The 20667-nt window shown below is 38.1% G+C and overlaps 1 protein-coding gene across 1 annotated transcript in view; it reads right to left on the bottom strand.

The window, feature by feature from the left end:
• The window catches only part of TMX4 (thioredoxin related transmembrane protein 4), a 25765-nt gene extending 5098 nt beyond the window's left edge, over nt 1–20667 (bottom strand). The window contains exons 1-7 of the mRNA NM_001199408.3: nt 20477–20667; nt 11929–12044; nt 7446–7491; nt 6201–6329; nt 5251–5296; nt 3333–3434; nt 515–578 (exon numbers count right to left, since the gene is read on the bottom strand). Coding sequence (NP_001186337.1) covers nt 515–578; nt 3333–3434; nt 5251–5296; nt 6201–6329; nt 7446–7491; nt 11929–12044; nt 20477–20649 — 676 coding nt within the window. The 5' untranslated portion in view covers nt 20650–20667. The remainder of the gene's footprint in view (nt 1–514; nt 579–3332; nt 3435–5250; nt 5297–6200; nt 6330–7445; nt 7492–11928; nt 12045–20476) is intronic.

Genomic DNA, 20667 nt, shown 5'->3' with positions numbered 1-20667 from the left:
CGCCAGTTTATTATTTCCTGCAATATCTATATTTACTTGATTCTCTTTCCTTCTTTACCCTTCTTTCCACAATACAGATAGAGAATTGTATAGATACAGAATGCTCCTAAGGCAACACAGAGTACATAATAGGTCATGGAAGTATCCTACCAAAGCAAATCACTTTTACATTTCAGCAACAGATCTAGCAAAGATGCAGCTACACAAAATAAACAAAACCTAGTATATTTATTTAAGAAATTGTCATTTTGAAAGCCTTTAGCCACTTGACAGTTGTACGAGAAAGAAAGACTGCTGTTCTTTGGTGTTGTTGGGTTTTCCTTGCTGTTAGCTTCACTTTCCTCCATGTAGATGCTTTTACTGATAGTTCAGACATATAAATTCTTGTCACTGGGTGATTAAAGTGCATACTTAGATTTACAGGCTGAAATTTCAGTGCTTGACAACACACTGCCCTCCCTCCTACAAGCATACATTTAAAATTACAGCATCCCACCCACTTAGGAGTTCTTACCAGATGTTTCATTTCTGTAATTTGACTTCGATGGACAAAGGCAGTCTGAAATCAAAACCAGCATCTGGGTAAAGGGTGGAGAAAAAAAGCCTTGGTTAACAAACATGCATTTCATTCCAGCAGCCCCTACACTATTTTATTTGTACCTGATGTAAAAATATAATCGGCAAGCTGGTGATGAGAAGGAATAGTGTGACTTGGGATACATCATTACTCATCTTCCATCACCTTACTACTTCACTGATTCTGGATTCATTTCTTTTCTCTACTTCAGAGACTTTCAATATACTTTCACTTCAGACTATCTTCACTGGCAGGAGCTCTTAAAAATGAAACTCGACAGAAAAGATTAGTGTGCTATAATTTGAATAGCAAGGTATTCTTACCAGCATGTAATTTTAGGTATTCACATGAACAAAGATGAGTGCTTTTCCATAACTCCAGATGTGCAAAAACCTGCTGAACAGCAAAAGGCTGCTCAGAGAACAAGTGATAAATGATGGGCCCTACCACCATCACATAAGATAATTCACTCACCAAGTCTGGATTTTTTCTTTATGCTAAAAAAAAGTCAATTGAATTTGACAGGATCTCAAGAACAACTTCAGAAAGAATACACGGTGCATATCCACCCCTACTTGGATCTACACTGAGTGCTTTAACACTTAGTTTATACAACAAATGTTAACTGCTCTGTAGCTTTGGCTTTTAAAATGGAAAGTAACATTGCTGTCTCATTCAACTTCAAGCTCAAACTGCAAGAATATCAACAGATTTACTTTCTGAAAGTGTCACAGGAAACAAATGCAGTGGTCAGAAAGTCCTAGACAAATACTATGTCTAAATATTTTTTCAAGTTGTCTTTATAGCTATAACAAAGAAATACCTGTTTTACTATTCATCCTTTCAGATAAAATCTAGAAAGTTGTATTATCGGGGTCAAGGCAAGAGCTGTCTGGAAGAACTTAATTAAAAATCTGGGGGAAAAAGTGCAAGCTCTGTATACGAACGAGCATTCTGTTTGCCACTCCATAGTTTCTGCCTCCTACCTCCCTGAATTCATTCAGAATTGAAATGCTCAGCATCTTCAGAAGAGATGGTCAGAACCAGTTGAGGATTTTTATTTTATTTCACACTCCAGAAATCTTCTTGGCCAAGATTTTCTATGCTTTGGTACATTATGCAGTTCTGACCCACTGCCTGTACTTTAATCTTTCACATTTGATTCTGTCTTATGGTTTTGCCTCTTCCTTAGAGCAGCCTACTCTGGAAAACATACAATCAAAACACAAAGGAAGATCTTTCTCTCATTGCCATACATTAAGAATAGCACAAAGGAAATAAGAGACAAATGATACAATGTTAGAACTACATTTCAATCACAAAATGTGTTAGAAGGGGTTGCAATATTAAGTTCATATTTTTTCCAACTTTTTTCAGTTTGGAACCATTGGGTCATTGGTTGGTTGGTTTATTTCATGGCATGGGGTTTTCCTTTGTGGAGTGGAGGCTTTTCTTGTGTTTTTGCTTGGGTTTTAGGTAAGTGGAAAAACAACTTAAAAATTCAGCACAGCCATTTACTTCTAGTTACCTTGATTTGTGTTCATTTGTTGATAAACTAAAATCTAGAAAGATGCAGCTGTTTTAATTGTACAATAAAAAAATACATCAATACTGCATATATTACATATAAAAAAGTGTTTTTGCCTAAATACACGCACACTGCATTGAAATAAGTTTATAAATGTTCATTACACAACTTCTTTTTATTTCCATCAGTATTTGGGCTGAAGGCAGAGATCCAAGTGCCCAAGACAACTGCATGGAATAACAATTTAACAGCTCGTTAAGAACAGTTAGGCTCATCACCAGTTTCTCAGGCTTGGCACTTGCAGGATGTGCACCAAACCACTAATTTGTACAAAACTCTTGTTCCTATCTATATCTCCTTTTCCAGCTCACTTTCTCATTTAATGTTGACATTACAGAGTCACAGTTTTCAAGTATTTCAAAAGAAAGTCATTTCAACTATGCAGGTAAAGCAACTTTGAGGTTTTTCCCACTAACAGAACCCCTGGGGTTCAGGACACATCTCTGAACTTTCACATAGAGCTTTCTTTAAATAACCTTTCTGATGTTTTGAAGATTCATATATCAATGCATTAATTCTGGCTAATAAGATGTTAGATTTTTCAATTACTGATGAAGACTTAAAGCAAAAGATTACAGAAGAGAAGGAAGTCTGTTTACTAAAGAGTGATCTGCAACCACAATATTAGCGTCCTGAAAATAGAGGAAGTCAGTTAAAACCCCCTAAGACTTCAAAGCCTTTCAGATTTTTGTCCTTTCGAGTAACAGTACAGCAGCATACTTGCGTTGCTAACTCCCACAAATAGACTCCCATTTCAGCTAATAAAAATTCCCTCCATAAAAGCCTATTTTAAGGAGTTGGAGTCTTTACATCATTCTGACCACACACATGCAATCCTGAAGTCTTTAATGTGAAAGAACAATGTAAGTCATTGGTTTGGTGTATGGACTAACAAATACAAACTGAAGCATAAGCTTCATAAATAAATTATCTGAGTGAACAGCCCAAACCTTTACCAGAAGTAGACAACAATATGAGCAGGGCAATCTGCAGTACTGAATACTTCAGGATTTTAATTGTATACCAATTAAAATGCAATTTAGAACCAGGTACTGCGTTATAAGTTACTAACAAAGTTTTTGGTCCCATTGCCCTTCCCCACCCCCACCCCCAAGTTACTGCAGACTAAGATTTCTAGGTAACTAAGAAAGCAATACATTTCCTTACCAAACCCAGGAACAGGCCAATCAGTAAGGTAGCCAAGATGAAGACTGCATAAGAAATCCAAACATGAATTCCAAGAGTGTCAGTGAGGTAGCTATGAATTTGCTGGAAATGAGAAGGAAATCATTAACTTCATACCAAACACCACATGTGATTTTTATTCTGCTGAAACCATTACATAAATCAACATCTAATTAAGACCCTACACAACAGTATTTATATATACACACACCAAACTCTTTTCACAGAAGCCCCAGCCATCCTTTAAAAAAAGTCTAGTATGATAGTTAAGCATACAATTAAATCTTCCTTTTGCTTTACTGAATTTTTCATGTTAATTTTGCTGCAGATAGGCACATGGAATCTTACTCCAGATAGATGTGGGAGAAATACTCAGAGCATAGAATAATGTATTACAGCATTCTTGGCTTTTGTATTCTCTGGAAGTACTTAAGTGAGATTAACAGGTCAGATGTACCTATGGCATAAACCTGTACACCTGACCACCAGAATGAAGGCACTTTAAACAAAGGTACTTTTAGAAGGTCAACATTAACCAAAAAAGCAACTATGTCAGATTTGAAGCAGGTGTTATTTTATATCCACTTCACAAGCCCACTGCCAAGCAAAAGACTCCATACAGAGCTTTATCCTCACAATTACACCTGGGAAGCAGAGTGGTGGACACTTGCACAAAGATCAAAACACATTTAAACTTGGGAATTCATTCATTCAGTAAAATAGAGCAATTTCTCTCTTATTCAAACTCTTCAGCTCTTAAGAGTAGGTGGCTCTACACAGATACCAAGTGAGTCATTTTTTTTTTAAAGAGAAAAAAAAATCAGACTGCAATATCAAGATTTCTTTGAAATTGAACTCTGTTATTCAAACTTAAATATTCATCTGCTTGAACTAAGTATCACATCAAATGGAACAGTCCAATAGGAAGTCAATTATAACAACACGTCTCTTCCAAGAGCACATCCATTAGAAAACAAACCACAAACATTTGCAGAAGGTTTAATATTCCAAAGTCCAAGATTCATCTCTCTCACCTCTCCTTAATATCAGAAGAGCATCCAACATTTACTAAAGCATATGCAAGGATAGCACAGCAAAAAGAATAAGGAAATGGACAGCTGAAATATCCATCCAAGTATAAAGCAAATTAGAGAAAGTTCCTTCTCAGAGTATTTAATCTTTCAGGAAGGAAACTAGACAAGGACAACATTACACATAAGAGAAGTAACAGAAGGCTATAAGAAGTTACTGTTATCCAATGAAAGAAAGAATTAGAAGATAGCTTGCCCAGGAAACCTAATTTTTAAGCTTTATTTGATCCCAAGTAAACACTTACTGGAAGTGTTGCAAACTCCCTACTACACTTATTTTTTGTACCAGATATTACAGTAGCAAGACTTTTGCTACAGACAGTCTTTCAATCTCAGCTACACTTGATGATTATGAGAGAGAGCATGTTTCCTGGCCAAAATTGGAAAAGTCTGAAAATCCTCAGTATTTGCATACTGCAGGGAAAAACATCTTCCAAATGAAGCACCTCAAAATAAGTTTCTGGAGTATGTTTTGAACTTCTGTGTACATTAAGTGTTTCTCTCTCGATCATTTTTCCTACTGTCCAACCCTTTTTTATTGTGAATACAGATGCAGAGTAAACATTTTCAGTATTGATGATAACCCTTCTTTTTGGCACAGAGCCTGTTGGTACTGCAAAACTTCTAGTTTTGCAAAGATACTACATTTAGTTTAACAAAGATACTACAAATCCACTATATTTTAAGTATAAGGGAAATTTAAGTCTCATAAAATGATACATTCAACTACATTTTGACTTCCAAACAGAGTATTATTTTAAGCATGAAGGTGTTGGTTGTATGGAATGCATTACCACGTAGTTACTTACCCTGATATACCCAGAGAGATGAAAGAGTCCTGCCATACCATGCATCCTAAAACACAATGAAAAGGGAAGAAAAGGTTCTAGGACAAATAAAAGATAAGATATACAAAAAACTGCCCAGAAACCAGAAAAAAAATATTCTTCCTATAGACTTCTGATAACTGTCAGAAGGAAGCTAAAGCAAATTATGTGTTCCCTACATTACATTCATTTAAGCTTGCTCAGTACAAAGCACTGAAACAATGATTTGAGAGAGCATTCAAATTTAATCACAAAAAAGTTCCCCAGTTCAGCTTTGAGCATCTTTTTCCCACCTCACAGCAGCATGCAGCTCTGTAGCTCCTCACTCCATTACTAAATATTGTATACCCACTGGATTTTTCATTTGAGTTTATACACAGTAGTTTTAGTCAAAATGAGATGCAGGGCATCATACCTTTGTTTCATCTTTTACTACATGCAAGCAGTCTACGCAATTTCAAAGGAAATCAAATACCCCAGAATTAATGAATGCTATGTAAGGATTATGCTGTCTCCTATTCTAAAGAAAGGCACAAGACTTCCTTTCAAACAAATAAGAAAATGTTGCAGCTAAATGCTTCTGCCACGAGCAGCTGGAAATCAAGTAATCGTTTGTATAAGCATGCATGTGATTTTAGTACTTAGGAGATAGAACTGGCACTTACGTAACGCTCAGTGGCTGTACTTTTTTCCTCCTTTTATACATTTTCAGAGATGATATCAACAAACCTCAGCAGGCATGAACAAAATCAAATGCACACAAAAAAAACTTCTTTTGAAGGTGAGAAACTGCAAAAGGAGGCTGTTGATACAGACTGTGTCTGTAAAGCCTACGTGTCTAGGGAATAAAGGCTTTTTGTCTTTCAGCTGTCAACATAGCACCCTTAATGAATACTGAGCTATAACATTTGTTAATAAAAACAAAGTATTACACTATAGAAGATGGAGACTTCCATCCTGCTACAGGCTCCACAGCTTCCCATTTTTTCTCTAGAACATAACTTTGAAGATCTTCCAATGTCCGTGAGCCTCTGTATCTGCGAAATACTCCATCATTTGCACTAAAAATCAAAAATACAAATTAACATAAACCTTGCTTTAGCTCTATGGTAAAAATACAATCTACTGCCACATTCCATCTCCCCCTCCCCCCCCCCCCCCCCCCCAAAAAAAAAAACCAACAAAACCTACATACAGAGATTTGACTTGGTCAGGAACCCAAATACCAACATATTTTCAGTGTTTCAAAACTTATCTGATAGATAGTTGCAGTTTTTCCACCAGAATGTTTCTGCTGCTTATTAAAAATCGCTATCATATTCAGTTTACAGTGAATACAAAACATGAGGTAACAAACCAATTTATACACACTTTTTGGAATTAAAAAAATCTATATATACATACACAAATATAGGTACATGTATGGCTCAGTATCATTACTTAAAGGGCTCTCTATTTATAAGATGTCATCCCTTACTGAAGAGACACATAACAGCTTTTGTGATTTGTTTCCAACAGTACTGTTAACAATAGAATTTAGTAAAGCCACGTAAGTTAAAGAAGTCCCCGATGAGGACTTTGTTAATGTAAGTAAAGCTATAAGCAACAACTGGAACTGAAACTGAAAGACAGTACTCCTTCATTGTCATCTATGTTTCAGCATTACAGCGTAAAACAAGTGGCCAGAGGGATACAACTGCAACATACTGGCACCAAGTCATCAGATCAAGAATTTAGTATTAACAAAAGCAGTACTACATGATTAGTAAAAAGTTTCTGGACTATTTTACATGAGGCCCAGGCAGTCAATTATTAAAATGAGAAAGTGAAGAGATACACTTATATAAGGTCAAGTGTTTCTGCTTACAGATAACCAGGTTTATAGATGTCAATAAATGCCAACTGGCATCAGTTCTTGTAAGTTATTAAACAATGTTTTCAGACTGAAAAAGCATCATTTATTGAGGTACAAAATTGTTTGCAGGAAAAACCTTCCACCATAAGTTAAACATATAGATTTGATGTTCAGTAAATGCACTGAGATCACGAGAAATGTTTTTTAAAAACTCAGAATTATGTAATCCAGTCAGCCATTACACCTTCCGTACCACTGTACAAACCAGACAGAGAAGAGACTATGCATAGAAACAGCCAATTTTTTTCAGTATGATACTTACTGGTAAATTGTAGGAAGTGTTGTGACAAAGAAACGACCACTCAATCCTATAAATGAAGAAAAAAACCACAAACAATTATGTAAAACTGAAAATTTCCCAGCATTCTGACTTACCTATAAACACCTATAGATCTGTATTTGTATATTAGAAAGCAGACTGCATAGCTTTTGCCACTGCTTTGTAAAAACAAGTTTACAGTTCAATCTTCAGAACTGCTTCTAACTAACAGATACAAAATACTGTTGCCAAATCAAGTAAAAATATTTACCTCAAAGAACATTTGCTACATTTTTCTACATGGAATTCACTCATGAATACTTGCGCACTGCTGAATGTTTTGACCAGACAGACCAGCAAGCAATGCAACCTTCCAACCAAAAGGAAAAAGAGCCACACACAAAAAAAGCATCTCTATTTCAGGATCCCAAGTGCTTATGTCTATATACAATCTCATCCAGATGACCACTAGAAAGTTGAGCCACTAATGATTGTAACAATGACAACAGTGCCTTTCTAACTCTGGCCCCTGATTTTATTTCATCCTCCAGCTGATTTTAAATGATTTAGAGCTGCACATTTAAGACTGCCTGTACTTAAGTCATTAAATAAAGTAATCTCATTTGCTTGTTTGTTTCTTCCAAATAATCCTCGTACACTGCATAACCTATTTGTTCTGGTATCTGTAGGAAGACAACGTATCTCATAAACACGACTGCAGTAAGACAGTATTTTGGGCGCTTCTAGGTTCTTAACCTTCCTTCCCATACATTATTCCTATCTACGTAAATAGAAGTGCTATGCTAAAATACTGATTATAAAGCTTGGGATGTCTCAACACCCTGTTCTGTAAAATATTACATGTTTCAGCCACGAGAGTAGTTTTTCATATCATCCAGAAAGGTGGCTCATCAGCATTGTGGGCAAACTTATGTGGTGGCAGAACAGACAAAGAAAAGTTTAAGCAGGGATTCATAAGGCTGGCTGGAAGCAATACCCACACTGAAAGCAGCTGGTGCACTAATATACAAGCACCACACTTGACAGTCACAACGTAACACAACTTAGAGGAAAATTCTCCAAATGATCAAAATGATTCTCCAAATCACCAAAAAAATCAGCTGTGAGGGGAAGAACATTTGGAGTTTTCTGACCTTGCGCTCAGTAATGCTACAGAGTAATAGGTGCAAGTGCACCCAGCGTCACTGCAGTGTTTGGTACACCAATGGAGATCTCCCAGTCTATAGACTCATTGCACGAGTGAAACAGAAAGCTCCCAAACGTGGTAAGCAGGCTGTCTGTAACGCTCAACTAAGGACAGTTGTCAAGTGAAGATATCACTCTCTTCCTGCTTCCAACTTGGCTATCTGACACTACCACCCCCTGACAATTAGGAAAGCCCACAAGATGGAAAAGAACTTGCCTCAAAAATTGTAATATTCAACACAACCAACTTGAAGACTGCAAACTAAGAGATGAGATACACTGATGGAAATGAGATATGATTTGAAATATGATATGAGATGCACTATTTTGGGAAAAAAAAAAGGCTTCAGAGGTTATCAATCCCTAGGTATACAGTTTAACTCTTTTAGTAAGGGCTGAAGACCTCCAGCCATTCAGACAAAGTTCCAATGTAAGGGAGACAGGACAAATCACTTATTTAACGTTTCCTTTTGTAAAGCTCTGAACCATTTTCCAAGGAACTGAGTCATTAAGTAGCTTTCTGCACCAAGAATTTGGTAATATAAAGGTATTCCAGCAAAAGCATGTGCCTATAGAAACAAAGGGGAACCAGGCTGAACTAAGGTATTTTTAAATTTCAGTACTAATTCTTCTTCTACTGTAAACGCCTCTAGAGAACAACAACAAAAAATTAAGATTTTTAAATCAAACCAAGCACAAGCTTCTTTAACGTTCCAAGATAGAAGGAATCTTCATCTCAATTATTCAGCATTCATCTTTTATTGCTGTGGGGGGCAGGATGGTGGGAAATCTTATAAAACAGTTTTAAGCCATGGCAGCAGAAGGAAAGAAATTAAACAAAAATGCAAGCATAACAGTAGAATTAATCAAGCAGAAAGAGGAGAAGCACAAGAAAAACCAAAGTGGAAAGCCATGAAGACCATAACAAGCTTAAGAGCAGAGAATGTTAAGGGAATACTGAAAAACTCTGATATTCTAATGAGGACTAGCCAGGCAAACAAAATGAAATAGCTAGCTTAAATCCGTCTTACCTGTAATCTATCTCTGAGCAAGTACCAATGGTCTTACAAGGAGTAATGAAGTATATAAACCAAAATCTGTTGCCAAAGTGTGCTGAAGCACCCTAAAACTTCACTTGGAAATTTTTTTTGCATATTTAATACACCTCCTTAAATTAGCAAAATCAGATGTGAGTCAGCTTCAGCCAGCTACGAATACACTGCAAATTGTTTTGGCCCATGCCTAATACAAACCTTAACTGGTTAATAGTTTTAACTGGAAGTAAAGTTAAGCATATATTTACAAATCTAAAACCAACATATGCCATTATATTGTCAGGGGAAAACTAAGAACAGGAAAAAAAAACCTAACAGCTTTGGTTTTCACCATTCCCCAGAAAATACAAAGAGAACACGGAAGCTATCTGAAAATACCCCTGCTTTCAACAAGCAAGTATTCCAAGAAGATTAGGTATGGAAGATCCAACAAATCTTGTTTTAAAAAGAGTGGTGGTAAACACTGAGATTGAGAACCTAAAGGCACTACAAATACAGAGAACCATGAAATCCAGAAGCACCGCTATTATTTGCTCCTGAAACACTGAATGTTTCAATAGAAGTGACAAGGAAGGACTAAGTACTTGGAGATGGGTCTGTCAACTGACGGAAACACTGTAAAGCCATTAAGCATTGCTACTTTGTGTAGCAACTGTAATTAAGCACCATGAGTGGTTACTTTGCCCTACAGAGTCCTAAGCATTATTTTATACAAATCTAGACACACCCAGTGTTTTTTCCCTTATTTTACATATTTCCAACTACTTTCTCTGGGCAAGTGAAAAACAGGAGATAGGGCACTTAAGCACAAGAACTGAAAGACAGACTGAAGCACAAAGCCATAGTAAAAATACCTCAGTTACTTCAGAGATTCCAAAGGAACTTGTATACCTCCAAAACTACATCATCGACACAAAAAGGTCCGATCTGTAATAAATCTTTGTTTCCTAATTTGAGTATCTACAGTCTCCATACTCTGTGCTGAACGGGATATTACAGGTATATTATGCACACACTGGCATGAATGCATCATTTTGGCCAATTCTTTGACTCACAAAAAAAAAAAATCGAACACCTTCAGAGGACAAGACTCTGAGCACTATTAAAAATTCAAATACGTGAGGAACTTCTAGTTAAAAATCACACCCAAGACATTAAGTACTTTGCATCATTCAAGTCAGATAAATTCAGACCCAGAGAAAACTTCAAACACACAGTCCCTCCAGTTCACAGCATAACCACCAATTCTTTACTGGGAAGACTAATGTCTTCAAATCCCAAATATTTTATTGTCAAAGCCTCATTTTGGGAGTGCATTTCTAAGCTGATCACAGTGAAATGTCATAATCAAGACTGAAATCCCCAAACTGAAATAACACCTAAGCAAAGAACCTCTATAATTGGGAGACAATTAGAAGATGGGATTATAATGGATCTTCACTCATGGTCTTAACTCCAGAGTAAACACTGCTCTATTAATGTGAAGAAGCAGAAATAGGCTATAAACTTTATGTAAAAATTGTTCATGTTCAAACTCACCTTTATTGAACTGTTATTAATTTTTGTACACACTATAGGCAAGCCCAACACCAAGAGGTCAGTGTGTCAGTACATAGTTTACACAAACACATTCAGAACTTTGAAAGGAATCACTAAAGCAGGAACAAGACTGCATTTATGCTTCTGTGGAGTGGTACGAAGTTGTTTTTGTAAACATTCGCATACATGCATCAAAACAGGAAAAAACAAGGCTGCACTTTAAAAGCATTAATACAATTAAACAAGACAAACAAACAGCACCATAATGAAAGTCATTAAAAGCTTATTAAAGCCAGCTCGCACTGTGGTAGTGGTACTACACTCTGAAACACAGAAACTGGAAGTTACAGAACTGGATTCCTCTGCAGAGAGTTTGGAGAGGAATGAGATGGGCAACAGCTTCCAATGAAGACGATCAAAATAGGAAGTAAGCCTCTTTTAGTACGTTAGTAATATGAAGCCTGATCACCGCCCCAGTTTTTAATTTCTTCAAATCAACCATATAAACACTTATCCTCACATATGTGAGCTATGTGGAGATGCAAAATGTGGATAACGTTATTTTGGTTCAGAAGCCTCTATTCTTACTTGCCTGGTAACCCAGGTACTCTATTAAAATAAAGCACATTCAGATACTGATACTTAATTCCTTTTATTAAAAAAAACCAATTGTTTACATGCTATACCTGGCTCTTGAGTGACATCCACCTTTCCCACAGTGATATCCAGGTGCTCACTTTCTTTCGCAAAACTCTCCCATATCAATTCAATCTGTTGACAAGCTGGACACCAAGGAGCATAGCTAAAGAAGGCAGGGAAAAAAAGGTTAAAATATTTTAATCCTTTCATACGTATGCATTCAAATTGATTTACCATACAGGGAAAATACAAACAGATCAACCGCGGGAAAAAAAAGGCAGTTTTTCATAATCAAGTCTATTGAATAAGATAATCAAGTAGTTTTACATCAAACTACACTCTTCTTAATGTTATTAAAACAAACAATTTTTCCTCAAACTTGTGAAATTTATATCTAAAACCGTCACCAGACATTATTTATTCTATTTACATAGAACAATAAATCTATTTTCATGGCAGCTATCTGAATTATTAAAAGCAGGCTGCCCTCTGAAATGGTATAGTTCAACTTAGCATTTTGTATTGATTTCCCACACCTCTGTACTTTTAGAAATTACATTTGCCTCAGCCTGCTACTCAATACATCAGAGCATGCCCTTTTCAGTAGCGCTCTTTAGAGATTTAAAGAAAGTTCACATTAAATGCCTACTGTTTGCACTGTTCTGCTTTTCCTCGGGATTAATTTCAGTAAGATAAGAACACATTTTAAGAGTTGAGATTTCTACGCTATTGGAGCATTAAAACCATTAAAACCAAGTTTGACATTCTGACTGATATTACCAATATGGAGATAGAACAGCTGATTTGAAAGACCAAGTCAGAAAACATTCATGTTTTGATAGAATCCCATTCGCCATCTTTATGTACTTTGTCTTAGCAAGATTGACAAAGCCCGTGTCAAGCTTCTGCAGCTTGCAAGGTCTGGTTATATACACATGTTAGGCATATATATGTGCTATGCCTGGTTTTTCTGTGAGCCACAGCTCACTTTAATTGACTAGGGGCCAGAATGTATACATTTCTAACATTTTTAAAAGGTAAGGAAGCAAAATTAGTTCACCTAGAGACACTATTTGTCACAGTACTTAATATACATGACCACATTTTTCATTCACTCTTAGCAGAAAGAGGAAATTTCTTCATGGGCTGAGTCCAATATCCCTAATAGCCCACATACCCACTGTACTCTGACTGGGGACCTCTACCAGGGACCGCCTCACCCCTTTGGTCTGACTGCCAGTACTGCTATCCAGCTCAAACAGAGGCACCTCCTACTGCCTGGTGGTCTTCTAACCAGGAAACGGTTACTCTCTCAAGCCAAAAATGTTTCACATTAATAAAAAATTCCTGAAATAATTTCTTATGGAAGAGATAGAATCAAGCTTCCTGAGTGATCAGTAGGTTTCAAAACCACTATAAAAAAAATTAATTTGGAAAGGGAATCTTGTAATTTTGATGTTAAAGAACACTAGCTAAAATCAGAAGTTTCTATTACAGTAAAATACAATGTGCATTTTTAAGTATTAAAGCTAATATTGTGGGTTTTTTGAAAATAGCATTTTTTATGAGTACATCTGAAAAAAGTACATAAATCTAATTGTGCCAAGAAACAGTTTGTCACTATTGTTTCAGAGGATGCTGGAAAAAGTCTCAAGAGACAGAGCTGCTGCCCTGTGGAAAGCTTTTGCTAATAGTTTGAGAGATACCATACTTGAAAAACAGACTACATTTCATTACAATAGTTTGAGTGACAGGTAAGAAACCACATGTCAGATAATGCTACTGATGCTGCTCTAAAATTAAAGACAGAAGTTTGAATGCTTTCTAAATCCAGCTTCTCTGGATGAGTCAAATTCATGGCATGACAAGATATATTAATCTTCAGCCTGCTTAAGGTATACTTGAAATACATCCTTTTGTATATACACTCGCACACATATATGTATAGCGGTCGTAAAGCAAACCCATGCATGCACTAACGAATCTACATTAAAGTCCATCAACTCACATGACCCAAGCACAGGTCATTTACAAAAGCAGATGCAAGCTGAACTTCTTCAGTTATACTCCACAAACAGACAAGGAAACCATTAGCATTTCTGTACAACCAGTGTTTGGGCTGTTGCTCCTCTAGCTCTCCCTTCTGCACTAGAGAGTACATTTAACTCTTAACATGTTGTTTGCACTGTGTCCTGTGGCTATACTGGTGTTCCAAGAAAACAGCACTCAGGTCTTCTCAACTTAAATTGAAGTCTACTGGAATTAAAGCCAAGACCTGGACACTTGGTTGACAAAAGTTAGTTTCCCATAGGTTGTTGCATATTAAAAAGCAACTTAAAAGAAATCTGATTGAAAACACCCCATACCTATAAATTATTGCCAAGTTCATTATCACAAGCACATACATACCTGTGATACCTCATCTGTGGCCTTATTAGGCCTCGTACACAGCATAGAGCTTTACAGTTTAAATATCCTCACCCATCATCTCACTGCTGTAAATAAGGCAAATGCCTATCTAATGGTCTGATCCATTGCAACAGCAATATATATAAGTTGATTAAAATCACTGTTTCAAAGAAGCCAGGTGTCTTCCTACCCCAATCCCTTATAGGACCAGAATTTTTCTACAGAGAGCATAAGAAAATCTGGAAGCAAAATATTAAGCTCTTTAAGTCAAGAAAAGCAAAGTCTATTTCCACCTCTGATCTACAGCTGGATTAGCTCATGCTTGCAGTGATTTGATATTACACAGGCACATAAAAACAAGTCTTGGCTTTCAAGTATTAGCAACTGCACTGATGGCTGCAATAAAAAAAACTTGAGGTAAAATCTGTTTGAATAAGCATGCCATTCAGTTGTATCACTAGAGGTAATTAGTAAACACAGAAGGATTTGACCTAGATTTTCTGACACACAATGGGACAGGCCATACCACTAATCATTTCCACTCTTAACTGTTGGCTAGGGAATTGACCAATTTGCTTATCTTCAGACGAATGTAAACAATTCACAATCTGCCTGTTTAGTATCATTATTAGTGACTATGGATACTGAATAGATGCAACCCAGAATCCTGTTCAGTTCTTCACTTTGCTGTGATGGCAGTTTCAGGAAGCTGCAAGAATCTACAAAGGTAAAACAGCTTACAGCAACAGGCAGAGAACTTCCTCAAGAGAAAAAACAGCAAAGATGGAGATCTCCTGTTTAATCTAGCTTTTCTCCTCTCAAAACACACAACTTATCTTTTTCTTCTATGAATGGCATCGTTTAAAACAAACCAAGTTATCAGCCTGATTTCAAATCAGAAGTACTATAAAAATTAGAGGTGCAATTGTTGAGATAGTTCCTCATCGAATGGTACTAGCAACAACAGAAAAGATATTTCTTTTATTTTGTCAAGTAGTTTTCTCAGTTGACCAACAAACATTCTGAACACTAAAACAAACTAATATTTAGAAAAAGTAGAGATTGTATAACATTGAAACACAAGAATTTCAGTGCTCAGACATCCACATCAGTCATAAAACCATAAAGCTGACTGACAATTCAAATGTCCTCCAGTAAGAATACCACAAAACAATAAAACACAGTTGAAAGTGGAGGTCCAATCTTCTTCCAGACCTTAAATAGGTGAGTAAAGCAGATGGCTAATTAGTCCCATAGCAAGACTTCATTTAAACTAACTTAAGCTTAAGCACCCTAGAAGCGTGTAGAACAGCAGTTCTCAGACCTTCTCCACTGAAGTACTCACCCAAAAAAGGGCAAAAATATAGATTTGTTTTTAAGATAAGGAGTACTACAAAGTATAACTGCAATACTTGAGATTGCTTTCTCCTTTGAGCCAGGTTTCTACAGCCTTCACACATGAAAATCTTATCATGAAATGTTGCAGCCTAAGACATCCTTTCTCACTAGGGTCTAACAGGAAGAAAAAAAAAGAACAAGTGAGGAAGGAAGGTTCTCAACTATGCCATAAGTCAATCAATCAATATTTCCTCAGGAAACTAAAGGGAGCACACTACCTGCAAATGAGCAAGAGGAAAGAACTCCTGTAGACACTGCAGACTGCCAAGAATCAGAGTGAGCGGGGAAAGAGGGAAAGCAGCATAACTACTGTTCTCAGTGACACACATTCTTCCCCTTCAAAATACACACAGAAATGCGCCAAAGGCTTAATGAGTATAGAAACAACACATTTAGGCTAGCTATTCCACCTTCACATCTTTGATTCCTCTCCTTTATATTCCATGCACTCTCCCCATCTCCATTATTTCCAATTAACTGTGTTAATATACAGTATTTTGCTTTTATTATTGACAACTCTAATTGAAATGATTGCATTGTTCCTCTTCTCATCTGCAGCAAGGACTACTAAGTGGTATGCACTGTAGTGAATTTCCTGTCCTCACAGAGTCCCAAAACAGATGCTTCACAAAAGTTAAGTAAGTCTCTGCAAATTGCTAAAACCCTAGCAAACATGCTTGCAGCATTCATTACAATATTTGAGCGAAACCAAATAGCTCAAATTCTTTCTATAAACCAATTTCTGTGGACCAACAGCATTTTTAAAGATATTGCTGTGCTAGGTTTGAACTTGAATAAGAGCTCACAAAAGCTTAAGGGATTATTTCAGAGCCACAAGCAGGGTATCTGGACTATTTCATGCAGCCCAAACCAAGAGCTAAGCTGAAGCCAGGCACTGCTGCCGACTGACCAGAATGGCAATGCAATAAGATGCTGTTCTGACTTCGTTTCAGAGCTAGAGCTCAACCTTACAAGCTCCCACTTCGCTGTATTTCCCTCAGCAACCTGACATGCATATCTTTTCCAGTAATATCCAAATCAAGGGGAAAAGCAACTGCTGACCATTGTGGGGTAATACACTCTAAGCCAATGAAATTGGGTTCTCTAGGATAACATTTGAAGTGCCACCCACCACTCATTCTACAGACTAATGAAGTGCACTTTAACCTTTCAAGAACAAGATGGGAAGCAAGGCCACGTTTATTGTATTTGTAATTGTAATTATTGTATTTAAATTTGTAATTATAATATTGTATTGTAATTACTCAGCTTTCTAACTTCAAGAACAAAAGAACTGTAAGAGTGCCATCTGCAATCCAATAGAATAAACAAATGTCCATTCACAAGCTTTTATATTTCAAAAGGACAGAGCATTCATCTTGAAAACAGAATGCCAAACAATCCCTGAAAAAAGGTTGCAAAATCTTCAAGTATTTCAGCAAACTAAGTTCCACCGTTAGGTACAGATTTGTCCTTCTGACAATAGTAAAGCATCTGCTACCAAGGATATTTCAGATTCACATTTTATCATTTTCTGTTCAGCCATTGTCTGGCAAAGGGCGAGCCAATGTTCAGTTATTAAACAAGAATTCACAGATCACTTAGTTGCTTCCTCTAAACTCAGTCAGGAGGTCTGCAGGAGCTTCACAACCAAACAGAAGCTCTAGTTTTTTGTTTCTTCATTTTTAATTATTAGGACAAAGAAGTGTAGAAAGACAAAATATGAGACTGTACTCTTACAAATGGCAGAACATTCCCCAGTCTTACTGAGTTCTGAATCTAAGTTAACTGTTGAATAACTTATTGAATTCTAAAGGTTTTACAGAGTCTTTTGAGCTGTTTATAAGCATTAAGCCATGCAAACAGCAACACATTCAGCTAGACTTACAGCATACTCAGTTGGAAGTGTAGTTTCCATAGGAGTACTGGGCACTGACCCCTTGCGATAACTTCACCTATTAAGCAGCAGGACAATACTTTAACTATAAACAATAAGGAATAAGTAACAGACCTATGCCACAGGCTCTATGATAAGCTAGATTTGAAAACATGATTATTGCTTACTTACTACTACTGTGGTTACTACTCTCCTCCCTTCCCCCTGCCCCCCCAAAGCCTTGGCGAGAATTAAAACTGAAAATTGTAACACCCATCTTCAGGATCATGTAGCACTAATAGTTCATTGAAAGTTTCAGTGAAGGGAACCAAAACATTTTACATCCCGTGTGGGAACTGAAGTAGAGATTTTCCCAGTGGCAAACACTGGAAGTGCTGCAGGATCAACAGGAGTTAATTTATAATCAGAAGCATAAAGACCACTAACATTTATCTACTTCAAGAAGAAGAGGAAGTTACATTGAGATCAATCAAGTGTGGAATGAGCTATGTTTACAAATGCAAAAGGCACGAGCCTGTAACACACTCAAGGACAGAGACCAGGAATTAGTATTCTATATCCCCAACAGACACAACATTAAAAATAAAGACAAAAAGCTCCTCACACTAGCAAAACATTATCATGCAGCTGCAAACTAGAAATAACAAAGCTTTTTACAACGGTTTATTCCAGCATCATACTTTCAGCACTTCAGCAAAGGTCTGTGTGCTGTGATAGTAACAGCAAGTAAGAAGTTTTGTGATGTCTTTTGCAGAAGCAAAGTTATCCAGAACATTATCATCAAAATGCAGCAGCGCTTTCAGGGCCTGCGGTTTTGTCAGCTACAAATAACTGATTATTTATAAGTAGTCAGTCAAGTACACACACTTCAGCTTGGATGGATGAAGGAAGAAAAATCCTATTACTCCTATGAATCCTGCATACAAGTTATTTCTGGCTTAAGTCTCTCCATTTGTACACCCAGGAACAAGTAATAAAAATAGTGGCAGCACGTGGTAGTTAGCCTACACTACTTTCACAGATGGAAAGAAACAACTTTTCTTTCCTGACAGCTTTTGCATTAAAGAAAGTCTTATAAAGAAACAGCAGGTTCTCTGATCGAATGGAGTTTGATGAACAGTGCTGCAGCCTTGCCAACAGACCCACGCAGTGCAGAAGTGAATCAGTGAAGTGCAGGACTCCTGTCCACATCACATAAAAAATCCTGTCTAAGTCACATAAAAATCAGCAGAAGGCAAATCTGCCGATATGAGAACAGCTGTAAGAATGATAAGAAACTAATTCTGAATCTCAAACTATTGTTTAGACACAATCAAGAACATCAAACTTCATTCAGAAACAGCAGCATTAAGTTAGCACCCTCGTGAGATGCAAAGATCCCTTCTCAGAAGTAGGAAGTATTAAAAGTGTGCCCCAGAAAGCAGCATAGAGGACCAAGTTCCTTTCCCACATGAAGCACAGTACACGCACAGAAAAACCTAAAGGTAATTTAGCTGACGGAGGAGCGTTTCAAGTGGAGTACAGACACACAAAGCAATTTGAACTGCTCATCATCCCAACCACTTCTGATTTCAGTCAGCTCCTGTCTTCTTCCTTCCCCAGGGCCACGCACCGGTAGTTACTGAAATGCTTTCTCAGAAATACAAGAAAGCGCTGAGTCACCTTAAGCAGTCTATTTCCTCCCTAAGATTCACCGAGCTGTGTATTAATAGGCAAGTTCACAGAACTTCCACCTAGGGCCAGAATGTCAGAACAGCAACATAGATAAATATGGGGTCAAAAAGTAAAAATAAGATGACTCAAAATCAAAGCAGCAAACCCCTGTCCTCTGCTGTCACAGTGGGTATCCCTGGGCCTCTGATCAGCCATTTCAGGATCACCTCCAGCCATTCATTGATAACATGAGGTCTCCAGAGCACCAAAGCCCACGAGGAAGTGACAGTCCCTTCCTCTAAAAAGATCAGGATAACTAAAATTCAATATTGAAGAAGAATAGAACTTTGAGCAGCTGTGGAAGCATTTATGAAGGAGCACAAGTCCAGATGTTGGTGGGCCATATCCTCTTTCACAGGTGACTTAGTCTGTTCAAAACTGTTAAAGAACCTCCAGAGAAATAAATAGCACACACGTCACAATAAAGCCCCACTTCATATTTGCACAGCACACAGCTACTGTGCACGTACACAGCTTAAACCATTCCTCCCTTTTCTTCCTTCTAAATGCAAACAGGTGAGCTCCCCTCCAAGCACAAAACGTCATCACATGCTCTTCAACAAGTTTTACACCACCAGTGAAGTCACGGCACCACTGAAGTTGTTCAGCAGCACTTAAAAGCCCTGGCCACAACCAGCAAACCTCTCCAGCTGTCAAAAGGATAAAGCATGAGCAGTACTGAAAAATTAATGAAGCATAATGCACAACCCTTAAAGAGCAAGAACGCGAGAGCCACGGCATACCGCATTATTTACATAACACCACTCCTGCTAAACACTGCCTGCCCAATTCAGCCTTCCTAGCTCACGCAAATCTCAGCAAAAACCCGCCCCAAACAAGCAGCACAACGTGTACTGCCTAACGTTGCATCTGTGTAGAACACAAACCTGGCCGAAAAACACCTTCACCGGGCCCCAAAGCCCGGCGAACGATGCGCCCGTCAGCTCGAGGCCACCAAGGGGACTTAGCAGAGGGCACAGCAGGTGAGGGGCAGGGGGAGCCCCCGGGCCCAGCCCCAGGCCGCTGCTACCCTCAGACGGGCAGAGGCCTCCCCGGCTCCACTCCGCGCCGGGCCGGGCAGCACAGGGCCGAGGCGAGGCCGAACCTTGCGGCCGCCCCACAAGAGTGAGCCTCTTCACACCACCCCACCCCCAGGCGGGAGAGCGGCCGTTACTCACAACTCCACCATCCACTGGCCCTGCAGCACCAGGCTCCAGTTGGAGCCGCTCAGCACCTGCACGCGGCTCCGCGGCTCGCCGGGTCTGCCCACGGGCGACGAGGAGAAGACCGAGGCGGCGAAAGGGCCGAGCACGGCCCCCAAAAGCAGGGCCACGCCGCCGCTTACCGCCATGTTGCCCCCGCCCGGCCC

The sequence above is a fragment of the Gallus gallus genome, chromosome 3, assembly GCF_016699485.2.
Source record: "Gallus gallus isolate bGalGal1 chromosome 3, bGalGal1.mat.broiler.GRCg7b, whole genome shotgun sequence".
Classification (NCBI taxonomy): Eukaryota; Metazoa; Chordata; class Aves; order Galliformes; family Phasianidae; genus Gallus; species Gallus gallus.
The sequence above is the reverse complement of the archived record's forward strand: the minus strand, read 5'-3'. Positions and strand labels throughout refer to the sequence as shown.